General features: G+C 41.2%; 1 protein-coding gene across 1 annotated transcript in view; it reads left to right on the plus strand.

The window, feature by feature from the left end:
• Nucleotides 1-18701, plus strand: part of EEF1G (eukaryotic translation elongation factor 1 gamma) — a 37997-nt gene extending 19296 nt beyond the window's left edge. The window contains exons 7-10 of the mRNA XM_053719959.1: nucleotides 3088-3271; nucleotides 3598-3770; nucleotides 18094-18218; nucleotides 18400-18701. Coding sequence (XP_053575934.1) covers nucleotides 3088-3271; nucleotides 3598-3770; nucleotides 18094-18218; nucleotides 18400-18558 — 641 coding nt within the window. The 3' untranslated portion in view covers nucleotides 18559-18701. The remainder of the gene's footprint in view (nucleotides 1-3087; nucleotides 3272-3597; nucleotides 3771-18093; nucleotides 18219-18399) is intronic.
• Nucleotides 18702-20581: the final 1880 nt, after the last annotated feature.

The raw sequence follows: 20581 nt of genomic DNA on the forward strand, positions 1-20581 counted from the left end.
CTTGGGCAGTTTTGCTTATCTCTTACATAGATGTGGGGAGAGTGTTCTCTGGGGTTTCCTTCTGCTTTCTCTTTGAAGTCTTTGGTCACTCTTCTACTCTGAGGTCTTCTGAGTTTTCCCAATTTTTTTTTTTTTCTGAAGTAGATCCATTTGCTGACTGAGTTCAGCAGGGGGGTGGAGGGACTTTTCTTTGGAGTGTCTTTTGATGGATCTGTTCCTTTGGTGGGACCCGATCTAGGTTCTCATGCCTATATTAGTCTTATCCTTAAAGGGACATAATACTCATATGCTAAATCACTTGAAACTGATGCAGTATAACTGTAAAAACTGACAGGAAAATTTCACCTGAGCATCTCTATGTAAAAATGGATGATATTTTACCTCACAATCTCCTCAGCTCAACAGAGTAAATTCTGTGTAAAAAGTTATACTCTGCTGCTCCCAGCTGCAGGTAAAAATAAAAAAAAATGAAGAAATGAACAGCAGCCAATCGGCATCAGCAGTGCTGAGGTCATGAACTCTTACTGTGATCTCATGATATTTGACTTAAAACGCATGAGATTTCATAGTAAGCTTCCTTTACCTGATTGGTGAAATAGCATGAGCGTGCATGATGCTCATCCTTTCAGCTGTCCCAGGACAGACACACTAAAATGCTGCTTAGAAATCCTTTACAATGGGAGGTGGCTACTGAGGAACTTTTGAGGTAAAATATTTTACTTTTTTTACATAGAGATGTTCAGGAGATATTTTCTAGTCGGCTTTTTACAGCTATGCTGCATCACTTTCAAGTGTTTAAATATTTGGGTATTATGGCCCTTTAAGGGGATCGTGGTCAGGGATCTTAGATCTCTGAATCCTTCGTTGCTGGAAGTTTATTCTTCCTGGTTCCTTTCGACTATATCACTCCTCTGGGTTGATACAGTCTGTCGGGGGTGGGCATCAGGGTTCATGACTGCTCCCTTTTTGTGCTACGGCTCGTTTCGTGGTGGGTCTTCTCCATTATGGGTGCTCCCTTTATTTTGGAGTTTGGACAGGGTCTTCGCCCTTGGTATGTTGTATTGTGAAAGGGGTTTTTCGGAAAGGGTGTCAGGCCTTTCCTCAGCTTGTAGCTGGTCCCTCGTTTCCCCTTTTTGGGTTGAATGCTTTTCCCCCCTGGTTTGGTGGGGGTGTTAACTCTAGGATTTAATTTTTTCTCTTGAGGTTCTCTCTGGACGTTCCAGGGTGTCCTGGAGAAAGGGTTATTAGCCAGTTCTTGATAGGACGGCTAGTTCTTAGTCTGAGGGTTAGCCTGGCTGTCTAACAGATGGGTGGTTACGAGTGGTTTCACCTGTTGCCTCTGTCCGGATATGGAGCTCCTAACAGATCTAGTTACCCGTTTCTGTTCGTTCCTGAGGTCATAAACCTTGGTGTTAATTTCTTTTTGCTATACAGCGGTCAGGCAATAGCGTTCAATTTTGTCCGTTGGGACTTCACGCTTCTTGTCTAGGATTACATCGGTTTGTTTGTATTGATGCAGCAACGGTCCTTGAATTGGTCTATTCCTTGACCTGTTAAGTTTAGCCAACTGTAGTAACCTGATGGTTAGCTTACATGTCTGGCAAGAGGAAAGTCTGCAGTTTGTAACCAACTGCAGCTACCTGCACCTTGAATGTGTGCTCGCAGGTTTCTGGAAATCTCCAGGTTCTAGTTTCTGACTTCCTGGGTCTTCTTTCTGAGGAGACTTTTTTTTCTTCGGGTTCTGCAAAGAGCTCTCATATATATATATATATATTTTTTTTTTCGGGCTGGGATAGTACTCGTGGTCCTCTCAGTCTCTTTAGCATATGCTTTGTTTTGTGTTCTTGGTTGTTCCCCTTGTGGTCAGGGTGGAGTATTTATTCGCCTGACTTCATGGTCTCGTCGGTTTGTGTGCTTTTTTTGGGATCCACTATTTTGTGTGGGCTCTTACGGTCCTAATTGTTTGTTGGGCAGTTACTTGGTCCTGCTCCTTTTTGGGGTCTCTTGCTGCTGTTAAAGTTTTCGGGAGTTGGGAATTTTTTTCAGGCTGTTGTGCCGTAGATGAGCCCCCTTTTTTTTACCCTTCCATTAGCATTCAGTGTCCTCTATAGCTTGGGTATTTTCCCTAAGTAATGAATGCAGCTGTGGACTCTCACTGTATTTAGAAGGAAAACAAAAATTATGACTTACAAGATAATTTCCTTTCCTTCGATACAAGGAGAGTCCACAGCTCCCGCCCGTGCTCTCCGGAGCACAGTCCTTTTCTGGAATAATTTATACCCTGATATTTCTCCTACTGTTCCTTGTTCCCTTATCCCCCAGTCATTCTGCCGAGGGAAGTGGGAGAGGTATTTAGGCCTTTGACTGGGGTGTCTTTGCCGCCTCCTGGTGGCCAGGTTCTGTATTCCCACAAGTAATGAATGCAGCTGTGGACTTTCCCTGTATCGAAGGAAAGGAAATTATCTGGTAAGTCATAATTTGTTTTTATTTTCCCTTTTTATTAAAAATAAATAAAATGTGAAGAAATCTGGTCATATAATAATTTTAAAATTATTAAAGGGGGGGGGGGGGATAGTACCTGGGTGTGCAAATTTGTGCAATGAAGGAAATTTATTTCAAAATAGAACATTTTTAGTTTTACACTAGAATGTCCCTTTAAGTTTCGGAAGTGACCAACGTGACATCTACCATTTTGTTAGGTCAACTGCCCTTATTAAAGGGAAACTGAACCAAAAATATTTTTTCATGAGCAAGCAATTTTAAGCAACTTTCTAATTTACTCCTATGTTCAATTTTCTTCTTTTTCTATCTTTATTTGAAAAAGCAGGAATGTAAGCTTACGAGCCGGGACATTTTTGGTTCAGCACCTGGGTAACGCTTGCCGTTTGGTGGCTACATTTAGCTTACATTCCTGCTTTTTCAAATAGATACCAAGAGAACGAAGATAAATTTATAATTGGAGTAAATTAGAAAGTTGCTTAAAATTGATGCTCTTTCTGAGTCCTGAAAGAAAATATTTGGGTTTAGTGTCCCTTTTAAGCTGCTGTTAAGTGAAAATTTGGATAGATTTTGTTTTTTCTTATGTAGCCAAGAAGTTTGCAGATATGCAGCCCAAGAAAGATGCACCCAAGAAAGATAAACCAGCAAAAGAGCCCAAGAAAGAGGAGAAGAAGAAACCTGCCCCTGCCCCCGAGGAGGAGCTAGATGAGGCTGAGCAGGCTCTGGCAGCGGAGCCTAAAGCTAAGGATCCCTATGCCCACCTCCCCAAGAGGTACCTTGTCTGAATGAATGTGCATCTCTCTAGTTCTTGATTCGCTCGCTTGGTACTCTGGGATTTGTATTGGACTAAGATTTGATCACAAAACGACAGTTTAAATGCTTGTAAGGCATCTGTGTAGACAAATAATAAAAAAGTAAATGAGAAAATCTACAATTTCTTTAGAGCTTAAACATTTTACGGCGGATAAATGAGTTTAATGCATCTTAATTGCAGATCAATAACGTGCATGAAATAGAACTAAAATCCCTTCAAGTAGTTGTAAATATGTAGGAATTTGCCATATTTTATTCCCTCTAAACCTTAACTCTTGTCCTCAGCTCTTTCGTTATGGATGAGTTTAAGAGAAAATATTCCAACGAGGACACGCTGACTGTTGCTCTGCCTTACTTCTGGGAGCACTTTGACAAGGAGGGCTGGTCCATCTGGTATGCAGAGTATCGCTTCCCTGAGGAGCTGTCGCAGACCTTCATGAGCTGCAATCTAATTACCGGTAAGCTGCCGAATATTTGTCATCTCAGTGGTGTAGAATTGTAATGTCACAGAACCTCTCCAGATATCGGAGCAGCCTAGAAAGCACCAATGGGTTTTATGTAAGTGAGCAACTGATACGCATATCCACTAGTATGTACGGGCGCTCAATGTCCCATTGGCTACTTGGGGCTGTCTGAAGTCCAACTTCCCCTGTTAATTTTTTTATAGTTCATATTGCTACATACATAAAGTTTCAGTATATAAGATGCACTAACTGGAGTATGAAATCTATTTCTTCTACAAGATATGACTAGTCCACGGATTTCATCCTTGTGGGATATTAACCTCTTGCTAACAGGAAGTGGTAAAGAGCACCACAGCAGAGCTGTATATATAGCTCCTCCCTTCCCTCCACCCCCAGTCATTCTCTTTGCCTGTATAGTAATAGGAAGAGGGTAAAGTGAGGTATTAGTTTAGTTTCTTCAATCAAGAAGTTTTTTTTATTTTCAAATGGTTCCAGTGAGTACTATTTTTCTCAGGGAGAGTGAGAAATCTTTCTGCCCTGATGTTGATCTTAGCAAATGTTTTCTAAGATCTATGATGTTTCCCACAGCAGCTGAAGTTAGTGTAAGAAAATCTTCAGTGTGGAGAATGGTGTCTTGCTACAAGTAACTTTGAGGTATGTTCAGCCTTTGTTTCTAGGGAGACTTGATGCACAGAACAGGCTGACATCTTCCCCTTTATGGGGAGGGGTAAGCAGTATACACATGTGTAAAGAAATTGTGTACCTGGAATCCCTTTCTCTTTATTACCAAAGTATGTAAAATTATTTTTTGTCTGATAAAGAGGGGCTTGACGCTGGGAGTTGCGGTTCTGTTTAAAAAAATGTTATAAAGGTGATCTGACATTTGTGCAGGGTTTTCACTTGATATATAGAGTGTATAAAAGAGGGCACATGGCTTATACTTAGGGGACATGTTTATTTTTTTGTTATGACCCATGCGGGTCTTACCGAGCTTGCATAACGCCCACGGTGGGCGGGGCCTATTTTGCACGCTCAGACGCGCAGTTCAGCTGGATCGCATGGGCGACAGTCCTGATCTCTGGTGAGGCCTAAGTTATCCGGACTTCCAAAGGGCCTGAATAGCTCCTCGAGCAGCAGCAGTTTCATTCGGGGGCAGGTAGGCCTAATTAGAGATAATACATATTTTAATTGTTAAAATCTTTTTTTATATTGGCTTGCCATATTTCAGCAAGTGGATGCAATACTGTTAGTTTTTGAACGTCTCAGAAAAATAGTTGTGCTTTTGAAATTTAAAGGCGCAGTACCGTATTTTTTTTCTGCATTAACTTTTGACTATAATTGAATTCAGAGCTAAAGATTTTTTCATAAAAGGACTATTATCAGATTGCTAATCTGTTTAACATGTCTGACACTGAGGAGGAAACTCCTTGCTCTATGTGTTTAGATGCCACTGTGGAACCCCCTCTATCTTTTTGTCCCTTTTGTACTGAGAGGTACTTGCAGGGCAAAGCACAAATTTTATGTAAAGAGAATGTGTCTAAAGATGATTTTCAGTCTGAGGAGAATCAGGGTATACCGCTAACTTCTCCCCAAGCATCACAACCTTTAACGCCCACACAAGAGACGCCTGGTTCTTCAACCGCGTCTAATTCCTTTACTCTGCAGGATATTGCTGCAGTTATGTCAACTACCCTTACAGAGGTATTATCCAAGTTGCCAGTGTTACGGGGTAAACGCAGTAGGACAGAAGTCAATATGAATACTGAGTCCTCTAATGCTTTATTAGCTATTTCCGATGTACCCTCACAGGGATCTGATTTGGGGGTCGGGGAACTTTCCGATTCGGGAAGTGCGTTACCTCAGACAGACTCTGACGCCATGTCCTTTAAATTTAAGCTTGAACACCTCCGCCTGTTTGGGAGGTTTTAGCGTCTCTGGATGACTGTGACCCTATTGTGGTGCCACCAGAGAAATTGTGTAACATGGACAAATATTTAGAGGTACCTACCTACACTGATGTTTTTCCGGTTCCTAAGAGAATCTCAGAGATTATTAAGAGGGAATGGGACAGACCGGGTATTCAGTTCTCACTCTCTCCTAATTTCAAGAAAATGTATCCTATATCTGACACAGTTCGGGACTCGTGGCAAACAGTCCCTAAGGTGGAGGGAGCTATATCTACCCTGGCGAAGCGTACAACTATTCCTATTGAAGACAGTTGTGCTTTTTAAAGACCCTATGGATAAGAAATTGGAGGGTCTTCTAAAGAAATTTTATTCATCAGGGTTTCCTCTTACAACCAACGGCCTGCATTGTTCCAGTTACCACTGTGGCAGCCTTCTGGTTTGATGCTTTAGAAGAGTCTTAAGACTGAGACTCCTTTAGAGGATATCTTAGATAGAATTAAGGCTCTTAAACTGGCTTATTCTTTTATTACAGATGCCGCCTTTACAAGTAGCCTGGATGTGATCGTGACTTTGCATGATAAAAGAGCAGTCTTGAGCATTATCATTTCCAATGTAACAACTGCTTGATATCTGACAGGGTTCTTTGCCGGTTTTACAGGGAATAGTAAATGTCTCCGGGGAGTCAGCCAATCTAGCATATAAGGTATTAGATATCTCCAGAATGATTCTTGACTCTGCTTGGACCGGGGATGTCAGCCGCATCACTCCCGGCGTCAGCAGAGGACTTAGTAGTGGAGAGATTTGCTGCTGTGGATTGGTGCAGTCGCTGGTCGTGTTCAGCTATGCCAGATGATGCGGTGCTATCAGGACCCTGTTGCTTTCCGTACCTGGTCTCGCTCCTGGACAATACACTGGTATAGAGTGAAGGGAAAGTGAGCAAATCACCTGCTGGGGGGAAAATCTCAGCCATGGAAGGGGTACGACATCCGTTGGCTTTACAAAGTGAGGTAAGATCAGCGAACTGAGTCCATTTTAGTCTCCAGTTCCTGTAGGAGAGATTTTATGTGAAATTCCCCCATGGTAAAATAATGTCCCAGGCGTGGTGTACTCTATAGGACTTGTCACTTTGAATACGCGCCCAGTACGTTAGGGATCTGCATATACTTGGTTCTATCTCACACGTCAAGCCCTGGGGAGATGGAGGGTTCAGAGGCCTCTAACGGCAAAACGGTCCTCAGATCAATAGCTCACTACAATCCATTTTGTAGAGATAGAAATAAGGCTTTCTCTTTGTTTCTCCTCACATAAGTAGTGTTCAGCAAGGCCTTAGTGATATGGTCGCAATTTCCCGCCGTCAGGTCTCTTCATGCTGTAGCTCTATACTTCCAAAGTAATCTAAAGACGTGTCCAAATGTGCCTTCCTAATGAATATTAGGGAGAATACTTGTCCAGAAGGCTATAGAGGATTAATACTCCTATATGAGCAAATAAATCTCAATGTAATTAAGTAAATTAGGATTATAAGAAGGAGCCTCTGGAAAACACGTCTGAGTGCTCTGGCGATAATTTTCTGTGATGCAAACATGCAGATTATTCGCCTAAATGCTAAGGCTTCTGGCTTTTCGGTTCATGCCCGTTGGGAGCTCTGGCTGAAGTCCTGGTCTGCGGATATGACTTCTAAGTCCAGACTTCTTTCCCTCCCCTTAAAGGGAAATATTTTATTTGGTCCAGGCCTGGACTCTATTATCTCTACTGTTACAGGGGGCAAGGGTGCCTTCTGCCACAAGATAAAAAGAACAAGTCGAAGAAACAAGTTTCTATTTTTCTTCCTTTCGTTCTTATAAATCCCATCGACAGAAACTCTCCGCTAAGCCCGAGCAAACAAAGAGTACTTGGAAGCCGGCTCAGTCCTGGAATAATTCCAAGCAGAGCAAGAACCCCGTTTAGACTAAAAAGTCATGAAGGGGCGGTCCCCGATCTGGCACTGGATCGTGTAGGGGGAAGACTGTCGCTCTTTTCAGACGCCTGGTTCAGGGACGTGGAGGATCCATGGGTCCTTGAGGTCATAGCTCAGGGATACAAAATAGGTTTCAAGTCTCATCCACCCAAGGGCAGATTTCTCCTCTCAAGCCTGTCTTCCATACCAGAAAAGAGGGAAGCCTTTCTTGGGTACGTGCGGGATCTGTCGTCCTTAGCGGTCATTGTCCCGGTACCTATCGCAGAAAGAGGTTTGGGATACTATTCAAACCTTTTTCGTGGTCCCAAAGGAGGAGGGAACTTTCCGCCCGATTCTGGACCTAAAGTGCTTAAATACATTTCTAAATATCCCCTCGTTTAAGATGGAGATAAGGTCCATCCTTCCCTTAGTTTAGGAAGGACAGTTCATGACCACTATAGATCTGAAGGATGCTTACCTTCATGTTCCAATCCACAAGGATCACTTCCAGTGCCTAAGGTTTGCGTTCCTGGACCAGCACTACCAGTTCATTGCACTTCCGTTTGGTCTAGCTACTGCTCCAAGGATTTTTACGAAGGTTCTAGGGGCTGTACTATCTGTTGCCAGAACCAGCGGTATAGCAGTAGCTCCCTACTTAAACGATATTCTGGTACAAGCACCATCTTTTCAGATAGGTTCAGTCTAATTTACATTTTCCCACCATTACCACTCCTTCCTCGTGTAGTGGCTCGCATCAAGCTGGAGCGGGCATCAGTGATACTGATTGCTTCATCGTGGCCGCAAAGGATGTGGTTCGCGGATCTGGTGGGGATGTCATCATATCCTCTGTGGAAGTTACCCTGTCGCTGGGATCTGCTGGAATAAGGTCCCTTTGTTAATCAAAATCTAGATTATATGAGGCTGACTGCGTGGCGATTGAACGCCTAGTCCTAGCCAAGAGGTTTTTCTGAGAGTTATTGATACACTCATTCAAGTTCTTAAGCCGGCTACTCGTCACATCTATCATAAGGTGTGGAGAACCTACTTATTCTGGTTTGAAGAGCGTGGATTTCCCTGGCATAAGGTTAAGGTTGCCAGGATCCTGTCGTTTCTCCAGGATGGACTGGAGAAGGGCCTTTCTGACAGTTCCCTGAGGGGACAGATTTCAGCCTGGTCTGTTTTACTACACAAGAGGCTCTGAGCTTCCAGATGTACAGTCCTTTAAGGCTCTGATTAGGATCAGACCTGTGTTTAGATTTAATGCTCCTCCTTGGAGCCTAAATCTTAAGGTTTTGCCACGGGCTCCGTTTAAGCCTATGCATGAAATTGACATTAAACTTGTCTTGGAAGGTTCTTTTTCTACTGGCTTTTACTTCTGTGCACCGAGTATCTGAGTTTGCTGCCTTGCAGTGTGAGCCTCCTTATCTGGTGTTCCATTCTGATAAGGCTGTCCTACGTTCTAGGTTAGGTTTTCTTCCTAAGGTTGTGTCAGACTGCAACATCAATCAAGAGATTGTGGTTCCTTTCTTGTGTCCCAATCCTTTTTCTATGGAACATTTGCTTCATAATTTGGATGTAGTTCGCACCTTGAAGTTCTATCTTCAGGCTACTAAGGATTTTAGACAAACTTTATCCTTAAAAAAAAAAAAAAAGGAGATAGCTCACGATGAGTATACGTTACACAGATGAGACTAAAAGCGGTATATGTAGTAGTATTAAGACATGCCAAGCCTTCTTATAACTTCCACCAAATAGTTATATATTCTTGTGATATTAGCATAGTCAATTCCTGTATATCAGACAAAAGTAAACAAGAACAGTCCTTATTAACCGCTAATTTGCTGAGATATACTCAGCGTCTCACCTTTCCAGTTTGTCGAATAGCTGCTCCTCCAGGCAGTTCCACCGGATATATTATGCTGCAAATATTCACCTGTATCGTATTGTATGCCCTTTGGGAATCCTTGTGAATAATCCAAATGCGAAAAACAAACTTCACCCAGACCGGCTCCAATGTGGATAGGTAAAAACGGCAAAACTTTATTTGAAAAATCATTAAAACATTAGCTCACAGACCATTTGGCAAGAACCGCCATTTAAAATGCAAAAGACACTAACCTCGGCCCTGCTGACGTCACTGTGTGTGTGACGTCGTCAGGGCCGAGGTTATAGTGTCTTTTGCATTTTAAATGGCGGTTCTTGCCAAATGGTCTGTGAGCTAATGTTTTAATGATTTTTCAAATAAAGTTTTGCCGTTTTTACCTATCCACATTGGAGCCGGTCTGGGTGAAGTTTGTTTTTCGCATTTAAACTTTATCCTTTTTGTATATTCTTGAAAGCGTAAGAGTCAGAAGGTCTCTTCGACTTCCTTAGCTTTTTGGTTAAGGAGTGTTATCCGCTTTGCTTATGAGACAGCGGAACATAAACCTCCCCAGAGGATTACGGCTCATTCTACTAGAGCAGTGGCTTCCTCCTCTTGGGCCTTTAAGAACGAGGCCTCTGGATCAGATTTGTAAGGCGACTACCTGGTCCTTACTTTTTTTCTAAATTTTACAAGTTTGCTGTTTTTGCTCTTTTTGTCCCTCCCGTTATCATTCAGTGTCCTCTAGAGCTTGGGTGTAAGTTTCCCAACAGTAAGGAATGATGCCATGGACTCAATATATTAAGAAGGAAAACATAAATTATGCTTATCAGATAATTTAATTTTCTTCTGTATAAGGAGAGTCCACGTCCTTCGCCCGTGTTCTCCGATGGGCGGCCCTCTAAATTATATTTTTCTTCTGGCACCATTTCTACCCTGGTATTTCTCCTACTGTTCCTTGTTCCCTTGGCAGAATGACTGGGGGATGGGGGAAGTGGGAGAGGTATTTAACCCCTTAACGACCGACGACGTATGCCATACGTCCTAAAAAAAAAAGCACTTAACAACCGAGGACGTATGGCATACGTCGTCTGTTTAACAGAGCACTGGAAGCGATCGAAATCGCTTCCAGCTGCTCTAACAGTATTGCAGGCTTGCCTTGAGTTCTAGGCATCCTGCAATACTGTTCCCGAGTGCCGGGACCGGATTGATCACTCCCCCACGAGTGATCACTTCCGGTTTCGCTCCACGTGGAGCCCGGCAGTGTTTCAGAGCATCGGAAGCGATCGGACACGCTTCCGATGCTCTGCTTGTGTGCTAAGTGCCTCGGTGGGTCGAGGCACTTAGTTAGTTATAAAATGAAGGTAAATAATAAAAAAAAAAAACGTTTAAAATATAAAAAAAGCCCTAAATAGCCCCCCCCTCCCCCTTCACTAGGCATCCAAGATGGCGATGCCCAGTGCATCATGGGGCCTCTGGGGGTGTCCCTAGCCTGCATCATCATAGGGGCAAGCTAGGGTCACCCAATCTGAGCCTCCCACCCTAAAAAAAAAATAATAATAATAAAATACCCCATTTGTCTGATCATGTCAATATTTGTAAATATTGACTATGATCAGTGTGGATCTCCCTCCCTCTCCTCACTTGACATTTTGTTGGAGAGAGAGAGAGACCTGTATTTAGCAGAGAGAGAGATTTATTTCTTTTATTTGTTAAAAAATATAGAACCAAAGGCTCTTTTCAGAGCCATTAACCCCTAGCTTGCCAGTGATCACTATATATCACTGGCAGTAGCATAGGTGCACTTTTTTTTTGCTGCATTTTGCTGTCTGTGCATTTTTTTAGGGGTTAATTTTGTTGTTGTAATTTTTTAAAAACCCAAAGGCTCTTTTCAGAAACATTTAGTTAATTTAATTTTCAGAGCCATTAACCCCTAGCTTGCCAGTGATCACTATATATCACTGGCAGTAGCATAGGTGCACTTTTTTTTTGCTGCAATTTTTTTTAGTAATTGTTTTCTGTGACAGATACAAAAATGTCACAGAAAAGATATAGTGCTGAGGAGGCGTATGCCATCCTTGCGTCAGTCAGATGCCTCTATTTCTGACTCAGACCCCAATTTTGACCCTGCCATGTGCTCAGATACATCACTAGATGCAGTCTCAACTGATAGTGATGTATCTGTGGCTGCAAGCCCCCCTGCTAGCCCCCCTGCCAGAAGGAGGCGTGTTGCTGCCATTGCTGCTGAAGAGTGGGTAACGCCTCATCTCCAGAGGCCAGATATCCCACCCTTCACAGCAAATGCTGGCATAAATATAGATGTGGCAGGTTTTAGCCCCCAGCAGTTTCTGGAAGTGTTTCTGGGCGATGATATATTGGGGAACATTGTCGCCCAAACTAATTTATATGCCCATCAGTTCCGTGCTGCAAAGCCTGGAACATATTTGGCAAAGCAGCAATGGGCCCCCATCAATGTGCCAGAATTCAAAAAATTCTGGGCATTGACTATGCTGATGGGCATCATAAAGAAACCCTCCATTCGCTCCTACTGAGCAGTAGCCCCATCTGCTCTACCCCCATTTTCTCCCAGACTATGTCGAGGAAGAGGTATGAAATGATTCTGCATTTCATGCACTTCAGCGACAACAGCCTGTGCCCCCCTAGGGAGCATCCCCAATTTGACAGGCTGTATAAAATCCGCCCCCTGATAACCCACTTTTCTGCCAGGTTTGCAGAGGCTTATACACCTGGAAGGAATATATGCGTTGATGAATCCCTAATGAAGTATAAGGGAAGGCTGGGATTCAAGCAGTATATTCCTTCCAAACACTCCAGATATGGGGTAAAGGTGTATAAGCTCTGTGACAGCGAGACTGGGTATACTCAGGCCTTCCGGGTGTATGAGGGAAAGGATAGCCACCTTGACCCTCCAGGTTGCCCAGAACATATGGGAACCACTGGCAAGATTGTCTGGGACCTGATATTACCCCTAATGAACAAAGGGTATCACTTGTACTTAGACAATTTTTATACAAGTGTCCTTTTGTTCAAGCTACTGTATTGCTTTGATACAGTAGCTTGCGGTACAATTAAAAAGAACCGCGCAGGTTTCCCAGGACAGCTTGTTCGCACCTGGCTACGAAGGGGGGAGACCTCAGCTCTGCGCCAAGAGGAGCTGTTGGCACTGAAGTACAGAGACAAGAAGGATGTATACCTTCTTACCACCATCCACACAGAGGACGGTGGCGGTTTCTGTACGTGGCAGAACTGAGATCATAAGGAAGCCAGTGTGCATCAAGTCTTATAACCGGCATATGGGTGGGGTTGATCTGGCTGATCAGCTGCTGCAGCCCTACCTAATTATGCGGAAGACAAGGGCCTGGTACAAAAAGGTTGCAATTTACCTAATGCAGATTGCAACCCACAACGCTTTTTTGTTGTTCAAAAAAGCAAACCCCAGAGTTAAAGACTTTTTTACAGTTTCAGCTCCAGATTATTACGGGGATTTTGTACCATGATGCACCTGCTCCCCGGGCGGTGATGGGAGAGAGCAGAGTTGGGGCTACCCATTTTATTTTTAAAATCCCCCCTACTGCCGCAAAGCAGAAACCACAAAAAAAATGCAGAGTCTGTACCAAGATTGGGAAGAGAAGGGACACCATATATCACTGTCCTGATTGCCCTGGACAGCCTGCACTCTGCATTGGGGACTGCTTCAAGCGGTACCATACAATGGTCAATTTTTAAAAAAATAAATACATTTGCTGTTACATATATATATATATTTTTTTTTTGGTTATGTTTACAGTTAGATGTTTTTTTGTTTTTTTTACTTTTACTGTGCCAGATTTTTACATTTCACTACTCTATTTTTTTCTAAAATTGGGCCTGTTATTTTTTTTTTTAACCAAAACCCTGTCAAACCTATGCATGGGGGACATAGGTGTTCTCAGGGTGCCTTGCAGAAAACAACCTGAAGTATGTTTTTGTAATAACTTACAACAGTCTCTCCTAAATCATTGTCAAAAAGCAATGTGTCTGTAAAAATGAAAATTGAAAAATTACCACCATACACTTTCTCCAATTTTTTGGGCTAAAACGGTTGCTTCAAAGGCATCAAAGCACACCATATACAATACCTTGGGGTGTCAACATTTAAAAAATATACACTTTCATGGCAATAAATAAAAGTGGGGTATGCGATAGGCCACAAACTAAAGATAGGCCTATCAGAAGAAATACTCTCATTGTTAATAACTAAAATCACAAGTCATAAAATTGTAACATAACCTTCCCAAAATCCTGGCAAACCTATGCATGGGGGGCATAGGTGTACTCAGGGTGCCTTGCAGAAAACAACCTAAAGTATTCTTTTGCAATAACTTACAACAGTCTCTCCTAAATCATAGTAAAAAAGCAATGTGTCTGTAAAAATGAAAATTGAAAAATTACCACCATATACTTTCTCCAATTTTTTGGGCTAAAACGGTTGCATCAAAGTCATCAAACCACTCCATGTATAATACCTTGGGGGGTCAACTTTTTAAATATAATCACATTTATGGAACACAAATAAATTGGGGTATGTTAAAAGACGATAGGCAAAGAAAATATGTTAAATGTGAAAAAAAATCACAAACACATGTCAGACATTTGGCATTGCACCGCCCAAACAAGCCACCAAACCTATGCATAGGTGGTATCACTGAACTCAGGAGATGTTGGTGACCACATATTGGTGTCTTCTTTGGTAGTAACACATAACAGGAGCTGTGAATCCATGTCTAAAGTACAATGTATGTGAAAAATAACACAAAGAAATGAATGCCCAATAGTTTGACAAAGACTAGTGGTTGAATTAGTGTATGGAAAGTGTTAAAATATCAGCATTTGAAAAACCCTAGGGTGTCTACTTTTCAAAAATATATGGTTTGATGGGGGTAAATTCCATTGACCAGCTTCAGAAATGTCCCAAATAGGACATGGGTGCATGATGACCGATGTGAAAATTCCAAGTTGAAAAACTGGAATGTGCTACCTAAAAATAAGGCCATTTAGCCCCCAGAGAACCCGACACACCTATACATAGGTGGTATCACTGTACTCAGGAGATATTGTTGAACACATATTGAGGTGGTTTTTGGCAGTAACACATAACAGGAACTGAAAATACATGCCTAAAGTACAATGTGTGTGAAAAATAACACAAAAAAATGACTACCCAAAAGTTTGACAAAGACTAGTGGTTGAATTAGTACATGGAAAGTGTGAAAATACCAGCATTTGCAATACCCTAGGGTGTCTACTTTTCAAAAATATATGGTTTGATGGGGGTAAATTCCATTGGCCAGCTTCAGAAATGTCCCAAATAGGACATGGGTGCATGATGACCGATGTGAAAATTCCAAGTTGAAAAACTGGAATGCGCTTCCTAAAATTAAGGCCTTTTAGCCCCCCGAGAACCCGACACACCTATACATGGGTGGTATCACTGTACCCAGGAGATGCTGCTGAAGACATATGAGGGTGTTATTTGGCAGTAACCCTTAATATTATCAGTAAATGTATTCTTAAATTGCTATTTTGTAAAAAAATCAAATTATTTTTTCCCCCCCCCCAAACTTTGGCATAGATTGGTGGTAAAATGGTTGCATGAAAAAAGTCAAAATACCCCAAGTTTAATACCTTAGGTTGTCTTCTTTTAAAAAATATATACATTTGAAGGGTTATTCAGGGATTCATGACAGATATCAGTGTTACAATGTAACTATCGCCAATTTTGAAAAAACATGGTTTTGAAATAGCAAAGCGCTACTTGTACTTATTGCCCTATAACTTGCAAAGAACATGTAAACATTGGGTATTTATAAACTCAAGACAAAATTTAGAAACTGTTTAGCATTGGTATTTTATGGTGGTTGTAGATGTGTAAGAGATTTTGGGGCTCAAAGTTAGAAAAAGTGCATTTTTTTTTTCATTTTTTCCTCATATTTTATATATTTTTTTTATAGTAAATTATAAGATATGATGAAAATAATGGTATCTTTAGAAAGTCCATTTAATGGCGAGAAAAACGGTATATAATATGTGTGGGTACAGTAAATGAGTAAGAGGAAAATTACAGTTAAACACAAACATCGCAGAAATGCAAAAATAGCCTTGGTCCCAGATGGTCAACAAATTGAAAAGTGGCCTGGTCACTAAGGGGTTAAAGGGACACTGAACCCAAATTTTTTCTTTAGAGATTCAGATAGAGCATGACATTTTAAGCAACTTTCTAATTGACTCCTATTATCAAATTTTCTTTATTCTCTTGGTACCTTTATTTGAAATGCAAGAATGTAAGTTTATATGCCGGCCCATTTTTAGTGAACAACCTGGGTTGTCCTTGCCGATTGGTGGATACATTCTTACAATAAAAGTGCTGTCCAGAGACTGAACCAAGAAAAAAAGCTTAGATGCCTTCTTTTTCAACTAAAGATAGCAAGAGAACTAAGAAAAATTGATAATAGGAGTAAATTAGAAAGTTGCTTAAAATTGCATGCTGTATCTGAATCACAAAAGAGAAAATTTGGGTTCAGTGTCCCTTTAAGCCTGTGGCTGGGGTGTCTTTGCCTCCTCCTGGTGGCCAGGTTCAGTATTTCCCAACAGTAAGGACATTTTTTTTAATGCAAAACTGTTTAACGTTTAGTTAAATGTTATGTAGTTAGCGGTAAAGAGTTAATTTTGTAACATTGTTGAGCAATTTTAATAAAAAAAATATTGCAAACGTTGCGGCTGTATTCTCACTTACACGCTCCTGATCCTGCCTAGGTATGTTAGTGAAGGATACCAAGAATATAGAGTAAATTTGACTATGAAAGTTGTTTACGTTTTCATGAAACAGGACATGTAGTTTCATTTTTTTACTTTTTTTTTTTAATAACCATTAGATTTGTTGGGGGTTTCGGTGTTTTTTTCATTTTTCTGGAAAATAGAGGATTGTGGAAGTTTAAGAGTACATTATCGTATAGGTTTTTTTATATATTTTGTGTCAGAAATTAAGCATTTTGCTGGATAAGCTTATACTTTGTTCTAACACTTGTTGCGTTTTGATGTTCCACAACTTGTACAATGAATAAAAAGAAACATAAAAAAAATAAATTGGATCCCAGAAAAGATTTACGGAGCAGTGAGGCAGAAACAGATGAGTGCTGTTTGTGTAGATCAGCAGCATTTCTGATGTTTTCATGAGGGCTGGTTGTCGGCACGCTAGTTAGTGAGAGAAAATCCCTAGCTCTCTTAACTAGTGTGCATTATGTACGTATACATATGCAGTGAAAGCACTGCAAGGCTTTTCATCATTTTTGGCAACTTTAGCAGCAAAATAGCTAATGTATGGCAATTACAATCCGTATCAACAGCTAAAGCTCTATTTAAATACCCCTTACGTTTTTGTGTGCAATGTCCCTTTACATCATCCTGGAACGATTAACAAGCTCTGCTCTTGTGCAATTGGTTACAAGATTATTTCTAATATATAATTCATGTTAAATTAGGAGTGCCACAGAAATCAGTGACACACATGCATTAAATATCAAACTCCAAATTCATTGTGATGTATTTTGTTGTATGGGATACCACCACTTCATTGGTTAACTAAACTTGAGGCTGTGTTGCTTGAGCCGCTATAATCTGGTATGGGATAGTACTGCTTTATCGGATAAAGCCAGTAGAAGGCTGTATTGCTTGAGTCACTTTACTCTGGTATGGGATAGTACTGCTTTATCTTCTGAGGACAATTAGGAACATGTGGCTGGGTTAGTCTGGCGAGTTGTGTGTTTATTCAGTTCTCAGAACTGGGAAATACACAATTTTCAGACTTAAAGGGACAGTCAACACCAGAATTTTTGTTTTAAAAGATAGATAATCCCTTAATTACCCATTCCCCAGTTATGCATAACCAACACAGTTATAATTATACAGGTTTTACCTCTGTAATTACCTTGTATCTAAGCCTCTGCAGACTGCCCCCTTTATTTCAGTTCTTTTGACAGACTTGCATTTTAGCCAATCAGTGCTCACTCCTCAGTAAATTCACATGCATGAGCTCAATGTTATCTATATGAAACACATGAACTAATGCCCTCTAGTGGTGAAAAACTATCAAAATGCATTTAGCTTAGAGGCGGCCTTAAAGTTCTAATAAATTAGCATATGAACCTCATGTTTAGCTTTTAACTAAGAATACTAAGAGAACAAAGCAAAATTGATTCTAAAACTAAATGGGAAAATGACATGCCCTATCTGAATCATAAGGTTTTTTTTTGTTTTTTTTTACTGTCCCTTTAAGTTACAGGAAAAGGGGACCGCATATAGTGCAGAGTTTAGCATTTTATATCACAATATCAGATGGTTTACTGTTCCTTTTTAAGGACAGAAATTTATAAATATGAAGGAAGAATAGGTTTGTCTGAGAATTGATTATACCTGGTCACAAGGAAACAAATTTGTATAGAATATGCTCTTGTCTGTCCGCACTAAAATGCTCTTCTGGTGATAAAACACTTTGTACTAATTATACTCGCATTACTATTTAACGTTTCAGAATGTAATGAGCTCTGACTCTTCCAGGTATGTTCCAGCGTCTGGACAAATTGCGTAAAACCGGTTTTGCCAGCGTCATTTTGTCCGGGTCCAATAATGATAGCATCATCTCCGGCGTGTGGGTCTTCAGAGGCCAGGACTTGGCGTTCACAGTGAGTACCAGTTTTGGGTTAGCAGTGTTGAGATTGTTATGCAGATTCTGCAGTCTAAAGAAATAGGGCTGCACATAAGGGGGTGGTGGAGTTTCCTAAAGAGTGCATGGTGGGGAGAAGTGGTGGTAAATAAGATTGCACATGAGTGGGTTTAGTCTCTAACCATATCCTTCCTTTATAGTTGTCTGAGGATTGGCAAATTGACTACGAATCCTACACCTGGAGGAAGCTGGACTCTGACAGCGAGGAGTGCAAGACATTGGTGAAGGAATATTTCTGCTGGGAGGGCGAATTTAAACACGTAGGGAAACCCTTTAACCAGGGCAAGATCTTCAAATAAGGACCCAGGGGAGGGAGAGAGAGCGGTCTGTCACCTGGAGAGTTGGTTGGGTGGTGATATTTTGTTTTCTCCTAAAAACCCAAAACCAACAACTTTTTAATTTAAGGCCGCAAACAGAAAAAATAAAAAAAACTCAAGTTAAACCGTGTCTGTGTGTAAAATGGAGGTTATCTGTGTCTAGGCATATGTAGCGCTCTTATTGCGGGAACCAGTGTGCTGCAAATTACACCGGAGACTGATCTTTTCAAAAGCAATATATTTAATCCTCAAGTGTTCCTGAAAGTGCTGTAGGTTTGTCCGAGGATGTTCCGCTTCTCAAAGCAATAAATGCTTTTGTATCAAAATGAGCAATGTAATAGCGCAAAATCCTTCCACATGTTTACAGAGCGAACAGGGAAGGAAACGTTCTGTAAATGGCAAAACTATTTAACAGGTTAGACATTCTCCAGCCGCATTGTGTTTTAAAGGAATAAAGTATTAATGTAAAGTTTAACTAAGGAGCCCGCATGTGCCTGCAATAATGTCTGTATTGTACTTATAATGCTCATGACATGCACACTCCCGAGGATACCTGCCTCTCCCCCTCAAATTGCCTATGGTTAGGATTTGTGCAGTGGCTTTTCATATTGGTGTCATTGTATCATACAATATAATTTTCTTGCAGCATGATATGCCCTTTACATTACAACCCCTGGCTGCCTTCTGCAAAGCACGGTGCCCATCCATTATACTCAGATGAAGAGCAGCAGCGTCTGAGAGGAGGCTATGGAGCTTACAGGTGCCGGTGATAGGAACGAGTCGGACTTGTAGTTACCCATTTGTTTTACCAGGAATGTGCTGCTGTGCTGTTGGTGCATTGCCAGCGGTGTGGTGTTTCTGGCAATCAAGGGGTTAACTTGTAACTGGTTAGTGAGAATTCACTCCTTTGTTCCTGTCTCTCTCGTAGTAAAAAGGAAATTTATGCTTACCTGATAAATTTGTTTCTTTTTCGATACGATGAGTCCACGGATTTCATCCTTGTGGGATATCGCCTCCTGGTCAGCAAGAGGAGGCAAAGAGCTCTACAGCAGAGCTGTATAAATAGCTCCTCCCTCCCAACCCAGTCATTCGACCGAAATTAGGAAGAGAAAGGAAAAGCCAAGGAGCAGAGGTGTCTGAAGTTTAAGAAAAATATAACAACCTGTCTCACAGAACAGGGCGGGCCGTGGACTCATCGTATCGAAAAAGAAACAAATTTATCAGGTAAGCATAAATTTCCTTTTCTTTTTCAAGATACTATGAGTCCGCAGATTTCATCTTTGTGGGAAACAATACCAAAGCTATAGTACACGGAGGAAACGGGAGGGACAAGACAGGTAACCTAAATGGAAGGCACCACTGCTTGAAGAACCTTTCTCCCAAAAAACAACCTCAACAGAGGCAAAGGTATCGAATTTATAAAACCCTTAGTAGCTTGTAAGTAGAACTCGGACTACATTTGAATAATGAAGCAGACGTTCCTTCTGAGAAGGATTAAAACACAAATATGGAACAACAACATCCTAATAAATGTTCTTTCTCTTGTTAAGTGTGTTCAGTCCACGGGTCATCCATTACTTATGGGATATATTCTCCTTCCCAACAGGAAGTTGCAAGAGGATCACCCAAGCAGAGCTGCTATATAGCTCCTCCCCTCACATGTCATACCCAGTCATTCTCTTGCAAGTCTCAACAAAGGAAGTTGTGAGAGGAGATAGGAGTTTTTTACTTAATATTCTTCAATCAAAAGTTTATTATTTTAAAATAGCACCGGAGTGTACTGTTTGTTCTCTCAGGCAGTATTTAGAAGAAGAATCTGCCTGCGTTTTTCTATGATCTTAGCAGACGTAACTAAGATCCACTGGCTGTTCTCGCACATTCTGAGGAGTGGGGTAACTTCAGAGAAGGGAATAGCATGCGGGGTCCCCCGCAAATGAGTTATGTGCAGTAAAATATTTTCTAGGAATGGAATTGACTAAGAAAACACTGCTGTTACCCATATGAC

The sequence above is a fragment of the Bombina bombina genome, chromosome 7 (genome assembly GCF_027579735.1).
Source record: "Bombina bombina isolate aBomBom1 chromosome 7, aBomBom1.pri, whole genome shotgun sequence".
Classification (NCBI taxonomy): domain Eukaryota; kingdom Metazoa; phylum Chordata; class Amphibia; order Anura; family Bombinatoridae; genus Bombina; species Bombina bombina.